Raw genomic sequence first — 23,623 nt, forward strand, 5'->3', positions numbered from 1 at the left:
CTGAAGGCGGTTTCCCTAGGAACGCATTAATTGATTTTCAATGCATCCCTATGGGAAACCGTGCATCGCAAGACGAAAAAACCGCAAGACGAAGAGACTTGCGGAACGAATTAATTTCGTCTTGCGAGGCACCACTGTAATATAAATATACAAGCTGGGTATGAAGGAGCAAGTAACATTTTGCTCTTTTTTGTGTTCTTATTCCATTGCAATGTTCTGTGCTGTGTACCTCTTTGCTTTATTCTTATGAAAGTGCAGTCTATTTTTTTTATAAGTAAATAAATAAAAACCCCAACAAATACTGCCAGCAACCCCCCCCCCCCCGGTTTCTTTCATGCCCAGGGCAAATAAAACAAAAGCTATTTTTCCTTGCTAAATATATTCAATTTGTTTCTACAAGCCTCCACTCAATGGGTGCCCACTGGGTGATAGCTACTAGCCATTAACTGTTATCACTGTTCGTTCAGGCAAACCTATTCTAGGTATCCTGCCCAATGCTTTTAGTGTGTGGTCTCCTTTTGGCTTATGCAGGATTGGGTATGTTTGCTTAGAAGATATCTCTTTTAAAGGAACATGTTCAGAGTTGGCTGCATCATAGACAATTAAATGAGATCTTCAAGGAAGATAATAAGAAAGGATTTAGCTACACAATCTCCAAATTCCAAAAGGAAATTTTAGAGGATAATGCCAAATTATTAAAGGAAGCGTATAATATATTATTTGCCGGGACGCGGGTGGTGCTGTGGGTTAAACCACAGAGCCTAGGGCCTGCCGATCAGAAGGTCAGCGGTTTGAATCAGCTACGGGGTCAGCTACGGGGTGAGCTCCCGTTGCTCGGTCCCAGCTCCTGCCAACCTAGCATTTCAAAAGCACGTCAAAGTGCAAGTAGATAAATAGGTACTGCTCCGGCGGGAAGGTAAACGGTTTTGGGGAAAACTGTGGAAAGTGAATTTGAAATTCACTGATTGCATATTGTTGAAAGAGAATTACATGAAAATGATGTATAGATGGTATATTACACGGGCAAAAATGTATAGAATAGGATTAAATAATTGTTGAAAATGTAAAGAGAAGGAAGGCACTTTCTATCACGTGGTGGGAATGTAGAGTAAAATTTTTTTGGGCTGATGACTAATGACTAAATTGAAGGCCAAATTAGACTCTGGGTTGTAAGTGGGACAAATAGGAGTTTTGGAGGGTCTGTTAAAGTTGGGGGAATTGTCTAAGGCCACTGGCCAAGGATTATGGGAGTTGGGGGTCCAATATAAACTGGAGGACCACAGGTTTCCCTCTCCTTGGTGTAAGAGAAAGTGTCAATCCCTCTACCGATGCCTCGTTCTCGTCCCTGGTTGCTTTAAAAAAAACAAAAAACGTGTGGAAGACCCTATCATGGAACTCGCAGCATCTTGTCTAGTTTGACCCTAAGACAAAGCTTTTCCCCATGCTCCCATTTGTTTACTGGTAGATGTCGTGGCAAACAGACTTCATCTGCTCACCACCATTGCTGGGGCCACAATATGCCAACCATCTTTAGCTGATACTACTTCAATCCAAAACTCAACTTTTTTTGTAAAGTGCCATACATATTAGGGGTAAGAACAAATCAGTGCTTTATCAGACAGCCAGTTCTGGTGTCTGAGAAGCTGGTTAATTTCAAATTCTTTCTGATTCTGCCCATAGCTGGCAACCACTGCCAGGCTCCGTCCACCACTCATCAATTTCTGCCCTGCTAGGCTCCTAACAAGTTTTTACTCTGCTGCTGGGTCCTTCTAGAGCATCAGAATTTTTGAAATTAAATGGTCATCCTAGTGGCGATATTCCTGCTTCCACATTCAAGGCTGAATAGGCTGTGAATCTTCAAGTTTGTTGCTGTGCTAAAAGGTTTTTTTGTGGAGAAGCTAATCTATTGCCTTACATGAGGAACTATCCATGAGCGTGTCTGTCAGAGAAATGTCTTGTTCTCCCTTCATTACTGTTGAAGTAATCCATCACTGCGTGCTCTAAATGGACTGTCATACTGTTGTCTAGTAAAAGTCACCCATCGCTCCCTGACTGCCAACTGTGGTGGATGGTTGAAAAGGCAATATCAACTGCAATCAAGAACATGTAGACAGAATTTACAGCCTCACATCCCACTGAGCTCTCTCTACTGCAAGGATTACCTGTCTTTATAATCACCCAGAGCATTTGTTTGTCCAACTTCTGTTTCAATTCATTGGCTTATGTTGCTTCCTTATTGTTGTTCTTCTTAAGCCAAATAAATAGAGTGGGTTAGATCCGTTGAAATGGCTGGGCCTCCCCCGCCACTCTGGGCGGCTTCCAACAGAATATTAAACACACAATAAAACATCAAACATTAAAAACTTCCCTAAACAAGGCTGCCTTCAGATATTTTCTAATAGTCAGGTAGTAGTTTATTTCCTTGACATCTGATGGGAGGAAGTTCCACAGGGCGAGTGCCACTACCGAAAAGGCCCTCTGCCTGGATCCCTGTAACTTTGCTTCTCACAGCATCCACTCTACCACTGAACTATGGATTGTCCCCAAGATCCTTGGTTGATTTCACCCAGTTTTGTCTACTCAAACTGGCAGTGCCTTGCTTGGGTAGAAGCCAGTGGAGGCTGATCCATTAAGGCAGATGGGTCACTGACTCACCAACCTCAGTCTTCCCTCACTCAGCCTCCACCTGCATGTCTTCTTTCTTACAGCCAGTCCAAGGTTGTAAGTCTCGGGGTTGTCCTTTGTAGAACTCAGCAAGGAAGAGGCTGGGGATAATCCTAGAATTAGTTGGCTCTGCCTGTCATTGGCTCTGACTCCACCTACTGTTGGTCTCTCTGCCTTCGACCTAACGGGCATCGGCCACCATGGCTGGAGACTTTCCCCTGATAATCTACCTGAGGTCATTTTACCTGGAGATGCTTGGGATTAACATTGGACATTTATGCATACAAAGCATGCACCCCACCACTGATCTATACCCCAACCCCAAGATTCTGCAAAAACATAAAATACGGGAGTCAGCACCATTCGGCAGGTAAAAGTGATGAACTGGGTATCAGAGGATAAGGAGTTCCTTTCCTGTTTTGTTCCTTCCTAGCCTGATGCTGTGCAGGCTGTTGGAACAAGTCCAGAAATTTTCCCACATTATTTTTCCTCCAGATGCAATGCAGTGTGAATCCCCCACTGATATAAGTGGAAAAGCTCGAATTGATTTTTGTGGACGTCAGACAGGGCACAATATAATTGTCTTTAAGTTGTGAAGTACTTTGGGACTTGCAGAGCAAAAGAACTACATGTCAAGTATACCTTTTGTATTTGACATACGGGCTGAAATAACACACTTGCCATTTTTTTATATATATATCGTAAGCATTTATTATTTATTATGTCTATATCCTGCCTGTATTTTTCCCACAGAAAATCTCAAGGCAGACACACACACACACACACACACACACACAACGCTTGGGGCTGCACCTTGAGCAAGTAATCATAGATAGCTGGTGAGAATAACATGAATCTGAATGTGGTTCTTGGCCCCAGGCTTCTCATGCCACCTTGACTTCCTGAAGTTATGCTTCTCTCTACCAAACTCATCATGTTGCTCTCATGTTGCTTGAAAATTGCATGTTCTAAAGAATTCAGGTCTCCCGCAAATACAGTAGTAGCCCCATGTTGATGACCCTTCAACATGTTGATGATCCATAGCATCTCAGAACATCATTATGTGCAGTACATCAGAACGTCACATCATCATTATATTGTGCCTTTCCTTGCTCCCTGCTCCACATTTTTGGTACTGAGCGCGGAGAAGTGCAGACTCAAATTACATTTGGGATATGAACTAGATGTTGCAGAAGTGGAAGAGGCAACTTCCCCACCACCACCCCTCCGTGTTTCTCCCCTTTAACTTTGTCCTTTACATTATTTTTTCTCAAGCAGCAACAGGAGCTAAAAATATTTCTAGGAAAAAATTAATGTCCCAGTGCAACTTTGGTTCCCTGTTTCTTTCATGTCTGTGCTCTCTTCTGTCAAGAGCAGACAGTGCAGAGTCTGATAGGCCTCTGACAAAGAGCTATTGATGGGGGTGGCTGTGTGAACTGGCCTGGCGTTGGTCACAGGCAGCCTCTGAGAGACCTGCTGCCCCTATATTTCAATAGACTCCAGTGTGTTGAGCCATTTGTTGAAAGGTCAGAAATGAACAGAGAAATGGAATGGTGTAAAAAAAAATCTTGTCCTCCTATAAATATCAGTCACAGTTAAAGGCACTTTATTGTACTTCCTCTCTCCAATGCCCCTGTGTGCATGAGAATTTCTCTCACGAAAGCTCCCTCTGTTGTGGTTTCCCAAATGCCAGGCAATTCCTCAGACTGTGCAGTTATTTGAGGAGAAAGGCAGTAGCCTTTGCCTCCAGTTTGTGCCTTCCCTTCTAGATGGAGTAATAGTCATCCTCCAGTCAACACTGCGAGGTTTAGGTGATGAACAGGGAAAGTCTTGTTGTGTAAACGGACAGGCTGTGTGCAGTCCAGGGAGCTGGTCCACTGGACCAACTGCGAATTGGTGGGATTCTTCGGGTTGAGCTAGCAGTTGCCTTCATGATGACTTTAGCTGCCAAGCTAGAAGACATTGAAGCCACGTTGGAGCATCTGCTAATGGATGTGTTTGTAAGTAAAGCCTGGTTTTCAGTTCCAAAGTAATATGCTGATCATTTTAAAAGCAGCAGAATTTGGCATGTAGTAGGAACCCTTTTAAAGTCCTTGACAAGCTGTGTGTCCAGCAATATATGTCTATGAAGAAATAGTGTTGTTGTTGTGCTTTCAGCAGAAATATGTGAACTAGCAGAGTGTGAAGGGGAGGCAAGATATGCTTTGCATTAATTTTACAGAGTACAATTGTTTAATTTCAGTGATGCATACACAACTGGGAAAAATTACTCTAATATACTGTAGTAGCAAACCTTATTGAAAGCTACACTGATAGTGTTACAACCATTTGAGATCCAGCCAGCTTTGCAAGATAAATAGCATTGTGGTGGCTTTCCTGTTAGTATAGAACTATTATTACGTTCTTTCACTTCTGTGAACTGCGATTTTCTCAAGCTTAGGGTTATTTAAGAGACTTAAAAGAGGTGTCCTTTGATGTAAAATGTGTTTGATTTGATTGGGGGGGGTGCTTGAGACCTCTAGTAAACTTGCTTCATCCTTGCCTCCAGCATTGAGAAATATGTTGTGGCTTGTTGGATCTTAAAAGAAAGAGAGGGAAAATCCCCTGGATATGTTGAGATGTATATTTCAAGAAGCCTTTTAAGTTTAGCTCTTTCCCAGTCTGCATCTGCATTAGAATTTGTTTTAAGATGTTTTAAAGATGTTTTAATTGTTTTATCACTTGTTGTTTGCTGCCCTGGGCTCCTTTGGGAGGAAGGGGGGGATATAAATTTTATCTACTATCTCCCCCCCCTCTCTTTCTATACACGGCTTTTTCATTTTTGTTTAAACCAGACTTTATCTGAGATCATTATGTCTGACAATCAAAAGAGGTAATCTAGATTTATTCCTAGGTGTTTGGGATCAGAAACTAGTCTAGACTCCTTCAAATATATATTTTTAAACGTTAAAAAAATGATAACTTGCTTGTATTACAAGTGATTTTATCACCTCTCATGTTTCAGTTGCAGTCTTTCCCCTGCTATCTTCTACAGTGGCTTCTGTTCCTTACCTACAAGGCTCTACTCATTCTTGTGTCAAACCCTATATCATAACTCACCTCCCTTCACAGGCCTTTCCTCCTGTCTATCAAATAATGCCCTTCTTCCAGTCTCCGATGCCACCCCTTTGTGCAACAGCTTCACTTGCTCTATTTTGATCTTTGGCCATCTGCAAATCTCTACTCAAGTCCGACTTCTTCCACACATCCTCCAAGTGGCTTTCCAGAGTTTTGTACTCTGTCACTTTTTCTGCTTCACCCTCTTTGCTATTATCCAGAAAACAGTGTGTGGTCCAGCGTCCACATGGAGCCTGTCGCTTGCTAGGCTTGCCCTGTAACTTTCAAGGAAGCAGGAGGGAATATACAGAGTCAGTTCTGTTACCTCTTTTGAAATCTGTGAGACTGACCACTTGAGACAGGGCTTGCAGGCAACGAGATTTATTTCTTTATTATTTCTTTATTTGCACATTTACTGTTGTTCGTGTGCACTGTGCCCTACAGAATTTTGAAAAATGAAAATGAAAAGTGTCTGCCAAGCGAGCTTGCAATCTAAGTTTTGCCATGATGACAAGGGGGCAATAGGCATGGGCAAGAGCACCAAGCAGTGGGGAGAGGAGCGAGTTAACAAATGGACCAAAGCACTTGCCTGTCCTGAGGCTTTGCTTCATTTGGGGATGAGAATTAAGGTGTTAAGCTGAAGACTTTGTAGAAAGACAAACAATTTGAGAGAAGATGATGATCTGATGCTTAACTTGTTCATGTTGCATAGATGATATGCCCAATTGGATAGGGAGTTGCTGCACACCAGCTCCATGTGATCACTGATGCCAAATGTATTTATTATTACTTTTACTGATGTGTTGCAGTGAGTTCATATTTTCTTGTGCAAATGTAATCAGCAAATGGTATGTATAAATAAGCAGACACAGGCAAAATGCCTAGTCTAAGGACTGATGCACCACATGCGCAATGACTGGCAATGGCTAACCTCTCTTCCACCCCTTCCAAGGAGCTCTCAGGTTTGTCGAATCATTCTTTGCTCTCCACCATTCAGTCAATCAAACAAACAATAAAATGTCATTAAAGTGTGCAATCTGTTGAGACTTCCCTATTAAAACAAATACTTAAACTCATTGTTCAACCACAAAACCAGTTAAAGCAAGCACACACACATGTCCTGTGGCAGAAACAGCAGCTATCCTACCCTCTCTGGAAGACTTTGCAGAATAGAAAGGCTTTCTCTGCCCCCGTATGCCAGGAGAGAAGCCGCCTCCTTAGGCAGAGACCGCAGGTGCTCAAAGGAATATCTGCAGGAAAAGTATGCTGCTCCTTGTAACTGACTTCTGAGCCTTCAGAGGAAGGCCCCAATCCATGAAATAAGCATACAAGGAGGTTCATATTGGAGCACACATGCTGTAATGGCAGCTTTGGGCAGCGGGAAGAGGAGCCTCAGGTGCCCTGCATGTGCTTTGAAGCACATATGCAGATGCTTAAATATTAATTTCAATGGGGGGGACACCGAAACTGTGCAATGAATGAAATGTACACACAGAGTTCTGCTTCTTCCACTGATATTAATGGACCTTTTGGAATAGGAGAACTCCATCAACCCTTTGAAGTTCCCATAGTCCTAAAACATCTCTAAATTGGGATTGTATATCCATTGAGCTTGCTGTTTTCTAATTCCCATCTGCCCTGTACCTGTCCAAGCAATGGGCATTTATTCTGCTCTGAGAGCCATATGTGATGTGTTATGTTGCAATTAATGTGTATATAGAATTATATATACCTAATAGGAACTTAGTAAATATTTGGTAAGCATTTCCTGCTTTCCTAAGTGGTAAGATGTTTAAGGGGAAGTAGGTAAGTACTGCATGGTTTAGTTTCCTCTGTAGGAGTGCTCTGGAAATGTATGTGATATTGTGATATTTATTTTACTTACGTGCAAGCAAAGGAAAAGGGAGGCTAATTCAGCACCAGGTCCTCAAGAAGAGTAACTGCCTCCCAAGGATCTTTCAGCCAAATCATTGGGACATGGGTGGTGCTGTGGTCTAAGCCACTGAGCCTCTTAGGCCTGCTGATTGGAAGGTCAGTGGTTCGAATCCGCGCCACAGAATGAGCTCCCATTGCTCTGTCCCAGCTTCTGCCAACCTTTTTGAGTTAATACTCTGGAGAGATCTGTATCCTTATAAGGGTCTCTGCTTAATAATCATGGAGCCCATGTGCTGCTCCTGACCTAGCTATGCTTTGCCTGCGCTTCAGTTGAAACGGTCTCCCTCAGTCCTTGGAGGTTTTTAAGCAGAGGTTGGATGACCATCTGCCAGGGATGCTTTTGCTGAGATTCCTGCCTTGCAGGGTGTCAGACTAGATGACCCTTGGGGATCCCTTCCAACTCTATGATTCTAAATTGGACCCAAGAGACCAAAGCACCATCACCAGCTATTGCATGGCAGGCGAGTCAGCCAGCTCTGCGAAGCTGCTCTCAGTTTAGCTGGACCCCTGCTGTGGAAGAACAAGGATTAACAGAACATCTCCTGGTCTGGCTCCCAATTACCAGGTCTTTTAACAGGTCCACAGCCCACCACCACCTGATGCCACTGGCCCCCAGAGCTTTCTCAACCACAACCCCTTTCTCTCTCTCCCAGTCTCCATTCTCATTTTGCCAGTATGATACTTTAAAGCACATTCTGCCTGCACTGTGTCACCTTGAGTATATTTTGTTGTCAGTTCCTGCTTGTGATGTCTCTGTGTGTTCTTTTGCAAAAGGACACACAATAGGGGCCCATATTGCTTCATCCCTTTGTGTATGCAAACGTACATTTTTATTTTTAAGCAGCAGCTAACACTAAATTCAGTATGAAGCAACAGGGGAATGCAAAGTGTATTTTCACTTAAGGTCATTAGTAGATTACTAAGCATTTTGCCATCAGCATGAAAGCTAATATTCAGATTAGCATCTGGCCATTCAACTGAAATGAACTGCTGGTGAATATTGTTTCAGGTAACAGGACCCACCTGGGAATTATCCCCCAGAACCTTCCTTCCCATTCATCTTGATCTGTGTCAGTGTTATTGCTTTAAAAGTGAGATGATGCATTGTCATGTGCAATGCTCTTGTGTCCTCCTTTGTTCCAGCTCTGGGGCATATGCTTGCAAATCATTGTAAAATAGAATTCTGAGGCCTTAAAATCCCAGCAATCCTAGAGGGGGCTGCACACTTGACATTTTGGTTTTGTTCTCTTTACAAGAATGTAACTCATATGGATGGATTTACACTGAGCAACAATGATAATGAGATTGCATAAATGTAAATAAGATTCAGCTGCAGAATCCTGAAAGCGCCAGAAGCCTGATTGATCACACACTTGATAAAACTCTGGTACAACATAAGAGAGCCAACAAGTTATAGGCACTGTCCCCAATGGCTGATCATATACAGTGGTGCCTCGCAACACGAAAAGAATCCGTTCTGTGATTCTCTTCGTCTAGCGGTTTTTTTCGTCTTGCGAAGCAAGCCCATTGAAGGATTAGCGGATTAGCGCTATTAGCGGCTTTTAGAGGCTTTTAGCGGCTTATCTGCTGATCGGATCAGCTGATAAGCGGCTTAGCGCTATTAGCGGCTTTTAGCGGCTTATCTGCTGATCGGATCAGCTGATAAGCAGCTTAGCGCTATTAGTGGCTTTTAGCTGCTTTTAGTGGCTTATCTGCTGATCGGATCAGCTGATAAGCGGCTTAGCGGCTTAGAAAAAGGGGGGAGGGGAAAAAACAAACAGCAGGAACTCGCAAGACATTGTCGTCTTGCGAAGCAAGCCCATAGGAGATTCGTTTTGCGAAGCACCTCCAAAACGGAAAACTCTTTCGTCTAGAGAGTTTTCCGTCTTGCGAGGCATTCGTCTTGCGGGGCACCACTGTATGGTGAGTGGAAATGACACCTCAAACTTTATTCCATTTGTTTCTAGTTAAAGAATAATATATTGTAAAGCTGGAAGAGCTCTTTCCTTGAGAAATGCTGCCTCTAAGAGTTTCGGGATTGGCCTGGCTGGGGCACTGGTTTGGTTTAGTTCAGGTACGAGGGGCTAGTCTTTGTTCAGTCACCATTAATCCCTGTGAAGTTGCACCCTCAGCAAAAGAAGGTTGCCACCATTTTCTGTCTTGAAACTTTAAGTTGAGAAAGCAAGCAAGAGTGAGAGGGGCAAAAGGAGATAAAGGAGTGAGGAGAGAACTAAGAAATGTGGATATATTTAGTCCAATGTGGCAGCAGGGGAGCCTAGGTTTATGAAGACTGAAGACAACTGCTATTTGGTATAAGATGAAGGTTGTGATATAAATAAAGAATATTTGAGCAAAAATTAATAATCCTGCATGCCTTAAAAATCAAGAGTGGGGAGTGAAACTCTCAGTCAAGGACATGCAAGGCCTTCAGCGTTAATTTTCAGCATTAATTATTTCCATAGCTAGCAGAGGACTAGCCAGGGTTTTTGCCCTGGGTGAAGCCTCCAAGGGGCGCCATTGAGGCTCCCAGCTTGTCTGGGCTTCAGGCGTTGGCTTGCACACCCAGCCTTCCTGCTCCTAGCTGAGCGATCCTCCTTCCCCTTTCCCCAGGAAGCAGAAGAAGGGCTCCTTGGTCTGGTTTTGCAACTGTGTGTGAGAGAAATCCTAGGTTTAGTGTTACTGTATGTTAGGTGATTATTGTTTCTACAAAGCTTTGCATTCAGGGCAAGGCACAGCCTTTGCATTTTTGTGCCGTGTGGTGGGATTTTATACAGTATGCCAATGGTAATAATGGAAGCAACTTAACGTCTGAGGTGAACAGGAATATCTGGCAGGCGTGAAGCTTTATGGTATTAGCTTGCTGGTGCAACATATATATTATTCTTTTGTGTTCTTATCTATCCATGAAGGGGAATAATGCTATAAGTTGATATAATATAATATAATATAATATAATATAATATAATATAATATAATATAATATAATATAATATAATATAATATAATAATATAATATAATATAATATAATATAATATAATATTTATACCCCACCCACTCTGGGCAGCTCCCAACCGAATATTAAAAACACAATACAGCATTAAACATTAAAAACTTCCCTAAACAGGGCTGCCTTCAGATGTCTTCTAAAAGTAAGGTAGTTGTTTATTTCCTTGACATCTGGTGGGAGGGCGTTCCACAGGCCCTCTGCCTGGTTCCCTTCTCACAGTGAGGGAACCGCCAGAAGGCCCTCAGCGCTGGACCTCAGTGTCCGGGCCGAGCAATGGGGGTGGAGATGCTCCTTCAGGTCTACTGGGCTGAGACTATTTAGAGCTTTAAAGCTGAGCACCAACACTTTGAATTGTGTGCAGAAATGTGCTGGAAACCAATGTAGGTCTCTCAGGACCGGTGTTATATGGTCTTGGCTGCCACTCCCAGTCACCAGTCTAGCTGCCGCATTCTGGATTAATTGCAGTTTCTGAATCACCTTCAAAGGTAGCCCCACGTAGAGTGCATTACGGTAGTCCAAGCAGGAGATAACTAGAGCATGGACCACTCTGGCAAGACATTCAGTGGGCAGGGTCTCATCCTGCGTACCAGGTGGAGCTGGTAGACAGCTGCCCTGGACACAGAATTGACCTGCTCCTCCATGGACAGCTGTGAGTCCAAAATGACTCCCAGGCTGCGCACCTGGTCCTTCAGGGGCACAGTTACCCCATTCAGGACCAGGGAGTCCCCCACACCTGCCCCCAAGAACAGTACTTCTGTCTTGTCAGGATTCGACCTCAATCTGTTAGCCGCCATCCATCCTCCAACCGCCTCCAGGCACTCACAGAGGACCTTCACTGCCTTCACTGGTTCTGATTTGAAAGAGAGGTAGAGCTGGGTATCATCTGCATACTGATGAACACCCAGCCCAAACCCCCTGATGATCTCTCCCAGCGGCTTCATATAGATATTAAAAAAGCATGGGGGAGAGGACGGAACCCTGAGGCACCTCCTCCTAAGACCATAAAAAATGCATACTTGTTATAAGTTACGTTGGATATTTTGTTGGGTAAATTATGCTGGAAATCAATTAAAATATTGTTTAAAAATAAAGCATTGAATTCAAATAATATATTTTCTACTTTGATGCCCTTTACGAACAAATGTTGTGAGCTGTGTATCTGTATGCAGATGTGAGGGGTGTGTGCTAAACTCCGTCTTTGACCCCTGGGGGAAAGAAAGCCTGGTTTTGCCCCTGCAGCTTTCATTAACGTGTGATCTGCTGCATGGAAGCAGCTGATTAAAGCACAGTTGTGTGACGGAAGGTGTATGTAGCAAGTCTTGTGCATGCGAAATGGCTCTCCAAACCGTCTTAGCTGTTTCTGTTCCACAAAGAGTGTGAAAAGAGGAACATTGTGGCAAGCTGCTTTCCCACAAGCAACTTGGGACATGGAGGTGTACCCATGAAGTTGTGTTTTAAGCAGCCATGTGCAGGGCAAGTTGACTTTCTGCAGCTGGAGCCAAGTATGGAGATGTCCTGTGATAGTTCTAGTACTCCCCCCCCCCCCGCTGCCGCCACCAACAATTTGTATGGTTATGCTTCCCTCCGCTTTTTTTTCTTTCGCCATTCTCACATTATCAGCAGCTTTCTCTGAGAACATAATGTTCTTGTTACAGCATTGGCACCATGCTATCTCCAAAACAGCGGTTGCCCTATTGGCCCTTTCCTCCCTTTTATTCCGAAAGGACACTAGAAGGCTTTGTGGCTTCTGTGAAATGAGATAAAAAGGGAAGCATCAGACGCAGCACAACATAATTAGTTGTCCTCACTTAGCTGTCCTCAGAGCTTGTTGAACAGAGAATCGAGCAGGAGTGGTCAAACCACAGCCAAAGACTCGTAGATGGGCTAAAGCGTTAAAATGGGGTGGGGGTCCTTTGAACTCTGAAAAGAATGTTAGTCGGCTTGCAGGGCTTTTAAATGCTGAATTTGGGAAATGAAGTACTGCCAGAGCTACACAACTTGTCTAGTGTTTGACTTCTTTGAAAGGCGCTTGCTAGATTCAAAAGAGTAAGGGAAGCCGGAGCAACTGTGGGCCAGGAGCACTATGGAAAATTAAAAGGATGTCTAGATGAAGCCGGCTGACACTGCTCAAAGCTCTGGGACGGGGTGTGTGTGTGTGTGTGTGTGTAGGCATCACCAGTGAGCCCTACTAGGCTGGTGGAGCCATCACAGCTGCCCAAGATGTCAGGTGCTGATGCCAGCCCTGGAATTAATCTGTCCCTAAACAAAATTAAAATGCACTGTTGAACACAGCTCTGATCTGGAAGACAAAGACAGCACTTCAGCAGTTTTCTAGCAACACCCACTGAGGATAACCAGAACTGTCCGAGAAAATCTCTGGCATTTCAGTTGGAGGTATGTAGACAGCACCAAAAATCAGTAGTGTGGATAATATTTGTTCTTTGTTGTTGTTTTTTGTTGGTGTAATAATTCCTGAATTTGCACTGTTGCTTCACTAAACACAATCTATTAGTACAGATTACCAAAATTTACATCCCTGAGTAGAAAGGGATTGCAAAAAAAGAAGAGGTGATAATGGACTTTTCTAAAAAGCATGGAAGAATCCAATGTGCCTTCTTACCTGCTATAATTGCTAAGCATCCTCGCAGCTCCAACTGATCACTGGTGTTGAGATCATGACATCAGTCTTAATGAAACATGCAGTAATATAAGACATTATCAAAATGTAAAGTGATCCATTAACCTATATGGGAAGCAATAGATTGCTCAGTTTGGCAGAGCTGCTGGGACTTGCTAATGGAACAAAGGGGAGCTAGTTGGTACTTTGTACTGTCACAAATCATACATAATGTAATAGCCTAACGGATACCCTTGGCTTCTGTGAAATAACCAATATTTTTTTATTTCTCTGCAAGAGGGGTGAGCTCATCTGGGTTGAACTGTGCTGAGAGTAAGCTCACAGATTCCTGGCTGGTCTATCATGCTTAAAATGGTCAAAGCCAGGCTTGGACTGTGAATGGTTGTACCCAAATCAAGTCCTAAAAGGTGTGTTCTCCAGCCTTACGATCCCTGAATTCAACTATTTAATCTTGAGCGGGTGGGTGGGATGCAGCAAGCAGAAGGCGTTGATCTGTTGACTTTGCATCTGCCATATGTGATTATAATGAGCTACCTTACAGGATTGTTGTAAGGATACAGACATGATGCAGCTGACATGCTTTGAACATGCTAACGCTCCATGTAAAGGCTAAGCATTAACGTTTTGATGCAATGAGGTCGAGCTACACAAGATTTAAAGTCCATATTTATTTAATATTCCTTTCCACTAGGTTTGGTTTATTGGATTTTTGTTTAGCTTCCAAAAACAAAAAGCCCTGAAGTCATTTACAACAACACAACAAAATGTGTTGTTGTAAAACATCCAATCTTTGGTGCTCCCCTAATGCACAGGAATAATAATAATAAAAATATTTGCCTATCACCAGAAGAATGACAAAGTTGGCACCAGGTGGACCTTCCTAGTCTGCTCTCACAGCGGCTAACAGAATTGTGCTGAGTGGCGGCAGCAGCAAGGTTAGTGGGCGGTGGCCACCTTTGGCCCCTTTGCTCTGCTACTGGAACTTTGTCCAGTAGCTTTCAGGATATGTCCCTTGCAAAAACATACCGTATTTTTTGCCCTATAGGACGCACCATCTCATAAGGCGCACCTAGTTTTTTGGGGGGAAAATAAAGGGGGGGGAAATTACTTTTTTTCCCCAGGCGCAGGGCTGGGGCAGGGGAAGCCCAAGCTTCCCCCGAACCCAGCCCCCAAACAGGCAGCTCTCTGCAAGCTGTGGGAGCCCAGCGCCGGCTCCCGCTGCTTGCGAAGAGGTCCGCGAAGCCTGGACGCTCTGAGCTGAGCGTGCGCAGGGTTCAGCATTCAGGCAACTCTCCGCAAGCCTCGGGAGCCCAGCGCCGGGATCCCGCTGCTTGCAGAGAGGTCCGTGAAGCCTGGAGAGCGAGAGGGGTCGGTGCGCACCGACCCCTCTCGCTCTCCAGGCTTCAGCGAAAGCCTGCATTCGCCCCATAGGACGCACACACATTTCCCCTTCATTTTTGGAGGGGGAAAAGTGCGTCCTATAGGGCGAAAAATACGGTATATGAGGCAGTAGCCTAAAATACTGAGCTAATACAAGTGCCAGAGTGAGGTCCATTTCCTGCAGCCCTAAGAGCTGATCATGACATGAGAAATTATATCCGCTACAGAATCCTTTTTGTTTATGTAAGTGTTCCAGGCCAAAGGACATTTCCCTGTTCCCCTGGTGATATCAGAGCAGCATGTCTCAAAGGCAGCTGTGTCAAACAACTTCCTTCTCTGATTAATGGCTGCCCCTCAGAGGCATGTGGGGAAAAATAAAATCCAAACTATTTTCTGCACTGACAGCATTCACTCTTTTATTTATATATCTATATAGTGAACAAACTTAAGGGTGTCTCATAAATATTTAAGGAGATTGTAGAATGATAAGAGGTTTTGGGGGCACACCATAAATATGTTAAACTGCAGTGTATTTTTCTGTTCTAGTGATACTTGTAGAGAGACCTGGACTGAGCAAGTGAAACTACACATACCAAAAAATTACAGGAATTTTGCAAGGCTCTCTAATTCTAATAAAATAATTTATGATGGGTGAAAACCCCATGCAATGATACTTTGACAAATATTTCCTGTAAATAGGCTCCCACGTGTCAGATTCATTTAATCGCTACTGGAAGGATTTTTTTTATTTTCACTGAAGCACAAGCACTGATGAGTGATCAAAGTCTAGCTTCCTTTAGATCATGGTTAAACAGATTCAAAAAAACTCATCAGATTGATCCAATGAGGCGCATTTACAAAATTCAGCATATGAGTGAAACAGAAGAAAGATGCATGCAACTCGGCATCATTTTCTTTGTGAAGGAATTCAAAGCAGCACTGTGACAATCCTTCCTTCAGCCAAAGCTTTTCAGCCTGCCAGACAGAACCATCGCTCTGCTTCCTCCTGCACACCTTTCTGGGGTTCCCCCCAAACCCCACTGAGACAATTCCGGCAGCGCATGGAGGGGAGCGGAGGTCTGCTGCCCACGCAGAGGCTCTTGCATGGGCTCCCACTAGTGAGACTGCTAGTCTGAATCCTGCCCTTAGCATGTTAGTTACATTTATATCCATCTTTACATGAAAAATGCCCAAGGCTGCTAACAACAATAAAATCTACTGGGAAAACAGCTGATTTGTAAACTCTGGGAATTCTTACTATTCAGAGTGATGAGAACATGAGGCAGCATCCCTTCAGTTCCCAATTAGGTCCAATCTTTCAAGATATTAAATTCAACCAGAGGTTTTTGTGTAGAAATAGCCACCTGGCAGGCCGTGGACCACATCTCCTAAATGATTCTGCCTGGTTTCCAAGCGCCTGGATAGGGACTGAAATAATGGTCCCATATTGAGGAATTCACTTGTCTTGGACCAGGAATCCTCAGATGCAGAGTCCTCCTACAACAGAAGCCCCAAGGAGGAGAGATGGCTCCAACCCCAACACGTCTCATATGAATTCAGTGGCACCAGAGCTTGCATCTCATCCGCTGGACCTTGAAGAGGCATCTCTGCCTCCACACTCAGGTGGACGGATCACAGACTCCTTGGTGCCTCTCAGAGCAAATAATTCTGGCTCTCCTGGGCATTACCACAGTACTTCCTTTTGGGAAGTATGAATGAACGAGCCCCCAAGAAATTAAGGCATATGGTTCCCCAGGGATGATGCACTGGTCAATTCTGAGCCCTGTTCACTTGTTCTCCCCTCACACAATTACTATCAAGCATGGCCTACGAGTTCCACCCATTCAATCAAAATTTTTGAAGTAACAACAATTTTCCCTCTGTCACAATGCAAACCTAGAACCTAGATTTACCTGTCTACTCGCTGCAACAACAGGGACACTGACTTTCCTAGTCCTGCATCCAATGTTATTCTTTAATTAACTTCCAGAATACATCAAAGCCTGGATATGCTGCAAGGTCCAAGAGAAGAGGGTTTCCTATAGTCAAATGGAGCTGGATGGCAATGAGCATTTGGGCACCAGACCTCTGAAGTGTTTGCTACTTTGAGTTCTTAGAAGAAAGAGAGAGTAGATGCATAAATTGTTAATGGGAATGAGTCTGTAAATGACACTGAAATATACTCTGTCTCATTGATGGGTTTTGCAGGACTAATAAAAGTCATTATTGCCCATACAAATGACTTCCTGCAAGCAGCTGTTTATATGAAACTCCACACTTCAGGTCTTTCTCAACCAACACTAATGATTTACAGCAAGCAAAAATTCATGCTTTCAGCAATTAGAGGTACAGTTAGCAAAAGTTCTGGGAAGGTGATGGATCCAAGCAAAGATCAAGCAATCCAGGCAGCAGCCAGATAGCCTGGCAATCACAGTTCCTCTTGTCTAGGGCAAGAGGCTGTTTAAAAAACACACAAGAAAACTTTCATTTATTGCTGGGCATGCATTTACCCTGCACTGCAGGCATGGAATCTGTGGTTCTTTGAGAGTGCTATAGTGGCACCATTTGGATGAATAGACTGCAACTGGCAGGTCTGCACATGGGTGGGTGGGTGATGGACAATGCAAATGAATATGAGAGACAGGCTTTTCTCTGTCTATTAGTCCAAAGTTGTGTTACTCTGTAAGTCTGTTGTCCCCCTTGCTTTTGAAATTGAATAGAAAAGGTGAATTAGAAGTGATCGTTCCCATCCCTTTGAATTTCTTCCTCTCCAGTCTGCCAAGAAGTGAAGGGCTACACCCAAACTCCATCCTGGATTGAGACAAGCAATTGCTTTTCCAGACAGCTATAGGTGGAGTAAGAGAAGCACTGCTGCCCATTGTCAGGCCAGGAATTTTCGGTCATTTTAAAAAGCAGGGCAGAAACAAAAGAAATGTGGGGCAAAGGAAATGTGTCTGTACACTGAAGCAACAATAGATGCAACAGATTTCTCTATTATAGCAAGAGCTTTTGTCCATCTCCAGCCTTAAACTTTTCATCCCAAAAGGAGAGGCAGCAGTTGTTTCACACAAAGTAGCAGAACCTTTACAACATAGCTTCTGTTTGAGTGCTCAGCTTCCCAGAGCATTAACTTTCAGGGCATGTTTATTTTATTTCAAATAAAGTGCTTCTTGCAGTTATTATCATTCAGTTCAGTTCCCAATCCAGTGTTCCCACAGTACAGTGGTACCTTGGTTCCCGAACTTAATCTGTTCCAGGAGTCCGTTCGACTGCTGAAACCATTCGAAAACCAAGGCGCAACTTCCGATTGGCTGCAGGACATTCTACTTCTGAAAAAACATTTACAAACCGGAACACTTACTTCCAGGTTTGTGGTGTTCAGGAGCTGATTTCTTCGGGAGCCAAGCCATTCAATACCAAGGTACCACTGCATAGGAATGGATTATAGCTGCCATGTCTTAAGAAATCAAGGCACTTTGAAATCCATTTGGATCTACTGGGTTGGGGGGACCTCAATAGGCTTGGTGGGGTTCAGGAGGGCCACCTTCCAATATACTATTCTGAGTGACACTTTCTGCTGGGGTCCATTCATTGTACAAGTAGTGCCACAGAATTCCACCAGAGAGCTGGTGCCTCTCTCTGATTGGCTGCCAAGACAGCCCAGTCAGAAGGGGGTGGAGCCAGGGAGAATAAAAGCAGAAAGAAGCCGATAGTCTAAGGGAAAGAGCAGGAGGGAGAGTTGCAGAGTTGGTTCTGGTCCGTGTGTGGAACATCCACTCCGAGGAGCAGAATATCCACAGCTAGAGAAAGGGGTCTCTGAGCTTAGATACAAAGACCGAGTGTAGTATCTTGGGAGAGTATTCAGACAGGAGTAACGGGCAGGCTGAGTTTGAACAAGGAGAAGTAGAGTCTGTGAGGATAAAGTCTCCTTGGGTCTCCTGTCAGTCAGGAGGGGAGGGATCCTCTAGACCAGGCATAGGCAAACTCAGTGGCCCTCCAGATGTTTTGGGACTACAATTCCCATGATCCCTAGCTAACACGACCAGTGGTCAGGGATGGTGGGAATTATAGTCCCAAAACATCTGGAGGGCCACTGAGTTTGCCTACGCCTGCTCTAGACAGAGAAGCTCCCAGACCAGTTAAGAGGGATGGAAGTATCTCAGGAGTGGGAGTGAGGAAAGGTTGGGAAACTGACGGAAAGTCCCCCCTTCTTTAGGAGCCAAAGTGTTAAGCTGAAACACCTACACGACCACTAAGTGAAGGAACTGAAGTGAAATAACGGGAGAGAAGCTGAGCATCGACCATCTAGGCTGGAAACCTGTAACATCGAACTGAAGAGTATTAACTGAAAATAAGCAGCTGAAGTTGAAAAGAAGCTCCATGTTTACTACCTTGTTTAGAAGCCTGAAACACCCGCTAGATTTATTAAGAACTTCATCTCCCAACAAATCATTTGTTTTACCAACTTTACTCTGTATAATCAATCCTTTTTTGCTTGTTCAACTTCTGTCTGAGTATCAAAGTTTTATCTCACGCAAAAACTGTAATATAACCCGTGGGGGTTATTTGGGGTCTACAGAAGGGGGGTTGCCTCATTTTAGTGGTAGAGCTGGGATCCGGAGACCCTTGTTTCAAAATTCAAAATTCAAAAACGGGTTTCAAAATTAAGACAGTTTAATGCACTGTGCTGAAGTACATCCATTCATTTAAAATAGTCGGCATTGTTAAAACTTAATATGAGCAGATGTTTAGAGTTTTATGCAGCTGTCACGGGTGCCTAGTGGTTAATGTCAGCATGAGAAACACAGTTTTTTTCTCTCCACCACGATCCCATGACCAGAGCGCTTTAGAGCTGCACTTAGGTCAAAGAATGGCTGCACTCAGTGCTATTTTTTCTAGAAAGAGAGGTAGCAGAACTCACCACGAATGCCTCCCTCATTCTCTTAGAATGGCAATGGCACCTACCTGAGAGTTCTGGCTGGAAAAAAGCCCTGGTTGTGCTCATGTTGCTCTTAAAAATAAATGAATTAATTTCATTTAAGAGTGAAATTGAGTGGACCAGAAGCAACTTTCAACGCAGTCTGGCTGATTTAACTTATTCCATGACTTGTATGGAACTGGGGAAGGGACTAGTCTTGGGAATGAACAGGCTCCCCCTCATTCATTATATTTGCAGTTTTCAAGCTAGATCAGAGTTATTATCATGTTAGTGGGGAAAGGTTCCTCCATTGTCCCAGAAAAAGAGAGAGTAATCACAGACTTGCTCCCTGTTCCACCTGTGAACATACAATTATGTGAATCCAGGGGAAAAAATTATGTTCCATGCTGTGAAGTCGCCCTAGGTCAGCCAATGTAGAAGCAAGCAACATCTGCCCCTGAATGCTGTGCTTCAAAAAGGAAAGCAGTTGTCATAGGAGATAGGTTTTTTTAAAAAATAAATCAAGAAATCTCTGTTTTCATTTTCAAGGCCAACAGTGTAACCTTATACCAAGACTTTTAAATGAATCTATATGAATCAGTCATGCTGAAGCCATTTCCATCCTTTCCGGCTTGGCTTTCCCCTCCCTTCCTCCTTCCCTCTCACACGCATACACTGACTCAATTTGCAGTGCACATATGGAACTAATTATGAACAAAGGCTGATTGTTTTAATATTTGGAATTTCCCACATCAAGCTGCTGCTTTTTCCTTTAATGCCTTTTAATGTGTGTGCAGTTATGCCAGCCAGATCTTTGTTTGAAACAACGTGCTTGTATATTACATTACTGCACCCCCCCAACACACCCTGTTGGTTTTTTAGTTTTTTACCAAAAAATCTTTCCAGCTCTGCATTAAACCAGGTATTTAGATTGGCAAACATTGTGATTCTCAGGAGTCATTCTGTCTTCCACAAAGTGATCTGAGGCCGTAAATTTATTTTGCAACCCTCTGACCTCTTCACTGACGCTCAGGCTTTGTAGCAGGCCTACAGAACTGTGACCCACCATTGGTCCTGAATGTAGCCCTCCAGCCATGTAGCGTGTCATTCCAGTTACTTGACAATCCTCCATAACTACATCCCAGGCAGCAGTGGCACTGGGTTGCCTCCAAGACTGAGGGGGCACGGGGCGTGTATGTGTGATGTCATGCGCGTAACACGTGATATCACACACGTCTCCCAATGCTGCGCAGGCCACTGCAGCCTTCTGTGATGTTGCACTGGACCCCTCAGTATTGGGGGGGCTGAGCCCCCTTCAAACAAATATTGAGGATGCAGAAGACACCTCTACCCCCTAGATTTGGTGCAACTGCCAGGCAGGCAGGCAGCAAAAAAAAAAAAAAAAGGTCTTTGTCAAGCTGGTTGTGGTCTCCTGTCCATGGCTGCTAAGCTGTGTTTTGCCTGGTGGGGTCATTTTACTGTGCTCTTGAGCAGGCTGGTGACGCCTTTTGTTCCCAGCCTGATTGCTTTGTGTGCTATTATGCTCTCTCCTGTCTGGAAGGAAGCAAAATCTGAACATTGGATTTCACATTAATCTCCACACCAGATGGTGATACACCAGATATTGTTTGGGAGGAGAACATGTGATCGACTATAGAGCAAACCAGAAGGGGTCTACAGTCACATGGTGGCATGTATAAAGAAGTCTGATTTAGCTTTGATTAGACAACTGACCTGGTTACCATCTGTAGCTACAAGAAGCGGGGCTGACATTTTTAGAACAATCCCCCCAGAAGCAGAATGTTTCCACCTCTGTGGCACAGCAGTCTTTTTGTGCTGGGAGAAATATAAGCAGAGCTAAAGATACGCTGCTTGAAGCATGCTGTGAAGGGGGTGGGCTTCTCCCTCCCCTCTCTACTTCAAACAAGCCACATATTGACTCATGGTCTAAAGTTTTTTGTTGGTGGGTTTGGTTTCTTTTTTGGCGGGGAGAAAACAACCAACCCGCTGAGCCATTCGTTATTTGCAAGCTGGGAACTCCTTAAGTCATCCCAGAGGAAATTTCTTTGGGCTGATCATTCATTCTCTCACACACAGAGACGTGTGTACACACACACACACACACACACACAGAGAGAGAGAGAGAGAGAGAGAGAGAGAGAGAGAGAGAGAGAGAGAGAGAGAGAGAGATTTGCACTGCACTATGGTGGTGCAGGCAGCCGTGACACCAACCAGGAGCCGAAAATTTCTCTTCAAAATACCATATGGATCTCTGAGAAGACACAGTGCAGAAAGGGTAAGCAGCTATTTTTTGTGTACATATTATCTCTCTCACGCACACACCCCCGGTGGATATATCTTGCTCCCCCTTTATACCCATGGTGTTTTAACCTTAGGCTATCATAAGGTATCAAAGCCACGTGATGCCTCTCTATGGTGATGCAATGCAGACAGCCAAGCAAGCTGACTACATAATAATAACTAATACTGGTTGGAAGTTGCAGGCTTGATAGCATAAAACTTATGTGGGCTATTCTGGTCTTTATGCCAAATCAGTAGCTATGATTTACTGGTTGTGGCTGTATGCTAATAACCACTAATGAAGATTAGCTAAAATTGTAATCAATATTAGTGCCGGTTGGCCATGATTTATTATGGTAACTGGCGCTAATGGAATTTCCCTTACAGTGCCAGGTGATCGATACTGGGCAGGGCTATAGGAAGACGAAGAGTGGTAGTCAAGGCTAGAACGGGTAGGGAGGGCAGCTAATCTGTATTCCTGGAGGTTCTAAGGCAGTAACTACTGCTTGGGAGACAAGATGATGTATAGGATTATTCCATTCTAGAAACAATGTACGAAGTAGGGCTTAGAAAGGTTCTGAAATACGAAGCAATGTGCATTATTTTGCTTGAAGTTCAAGTTTACTTGGGAAATGTCCTGTAGTTCACCTTGTTGCTCTACACTGTCCTGGGGAAGTGGTTGCCAGCTACTGGGTAGTTGTAGATCCTCATCTATTCGGGTCAGGTGTGCCACCTTGCCCCTGTGACAGCGGGTGACCGGGGCATGCGCATGCGCCTGTGTGATGTTGGCATGCCTGTGGTGTGCCGATGTCACTTGCAGAAATCGCAGGGGCGTGCCAACGTGACATACACATGCCCCACGGTGTGCACATGCCGCCAAGTGGAGGGGGGGCAGCCCTTTCATTTAAATTTTGTGGTTGCCTGGGCACCTAAGGCCCAACATAGACTGCACTTATGATTCAGGCTAACATGCTTATTACATGGCACAAGCTTTTGCGGGCTTAGGCCACAATAAATGGCCAAATCTTTAAAGTGCCACAGCTCTCTTCTTTACTTTTTGGCTACTCCCCCCCCCCCACTAACACTGCTGTAGTGGGGTATGTTGTTATACACAAGAACCATGTTGGGGACCTGCAGAGGAGACCTGTTTCAATATGAAGATCTTTTGATAGGTATATCTTTTGATCTATATGGAATTACACTGAAAGAAGAGTACTCATGCTTCTCATGCCCCTCCGTATAATCTAGAGCAGGGTTTCCCAAATTTGGGTTGACACCTGTTTTTGGACTACAACTCCCATAATCCCTAGCTAGCAGGTCCATTGGAATCAAATGCGTGAGCAGGGCTCATTTTCACTCTGTGATTTTTATGTGGGGAAGGAAAGGTGACAAGTAGGCAATTCCTTGAAAAAGTGAAGGCAGTGTCAACTTGAGCACCTGTATATGAGTGTTGGGGAAGGAGGATTTGCTTTATGGAAAACTGCAATGTTAAGGCAGCTTCGGTATGATTCAGTTCTGTGCAAAATCTGAAGGTGTTGCAGCTCCTTTGTGTTCAGCAGTGGTGGCTTTATAATACTTGGTTGCTGCTACTGAATGATAACTGAGAGGAGGTGCTTGCTTGCATATGGATGGCAGCAGTGGAGAGGGGGCAGATGTCCTCATAGTGCACCTAGGCAGGGGTTC

General features: G+C 44.1%; 1 protein-coding gene across 5 annotated transcripts in view; it reads left to right on the forward strand.

Moving 5' to 3' along the window:
- The window catches only part of FRMD4A (FERM domain containing 4A), a 412,586-nt gene that overhangs the window by 130,625 nt on the left and 258,338 nt on the right, over window positions 1–23,623 (forward strand). The window contains exon 1 of one of the 5 annotated variants that reach the window (XM_083464150.1): window positions 4,278–4,664. The exons of 3 other annotated variants lie outside the window; for them this stretch is intronic. In XM_083464150.1, the coding sequence (XP_083320276.1) occupies window positions 4,596–4,664 (69 nt within the window). In that variant the 5' untranslated portion in view covers window positions 4,278–4,595. Of the gene's footprint in view, window positions 1–4,277; window positions 4,665–21,710; window positions 21,936–23,623 lie in introns of those variants that run through there. One more of the 5 variants, XM_083464149.1, reaches the window with a different exon arrangement.

The sequence above is a fragment of the Podarcis liolepis genome (genome assembly GCF_965112155.1).
Source record: "Podarcis liolepis genome assembly, chromosome: 10".
Classification (NCBI taxonomy): Eukaryota; Metazoa; Chordata; class Lepidosauria; order Squamata; family Lacertidae; genus Podarcis; species Podarcis liolepis.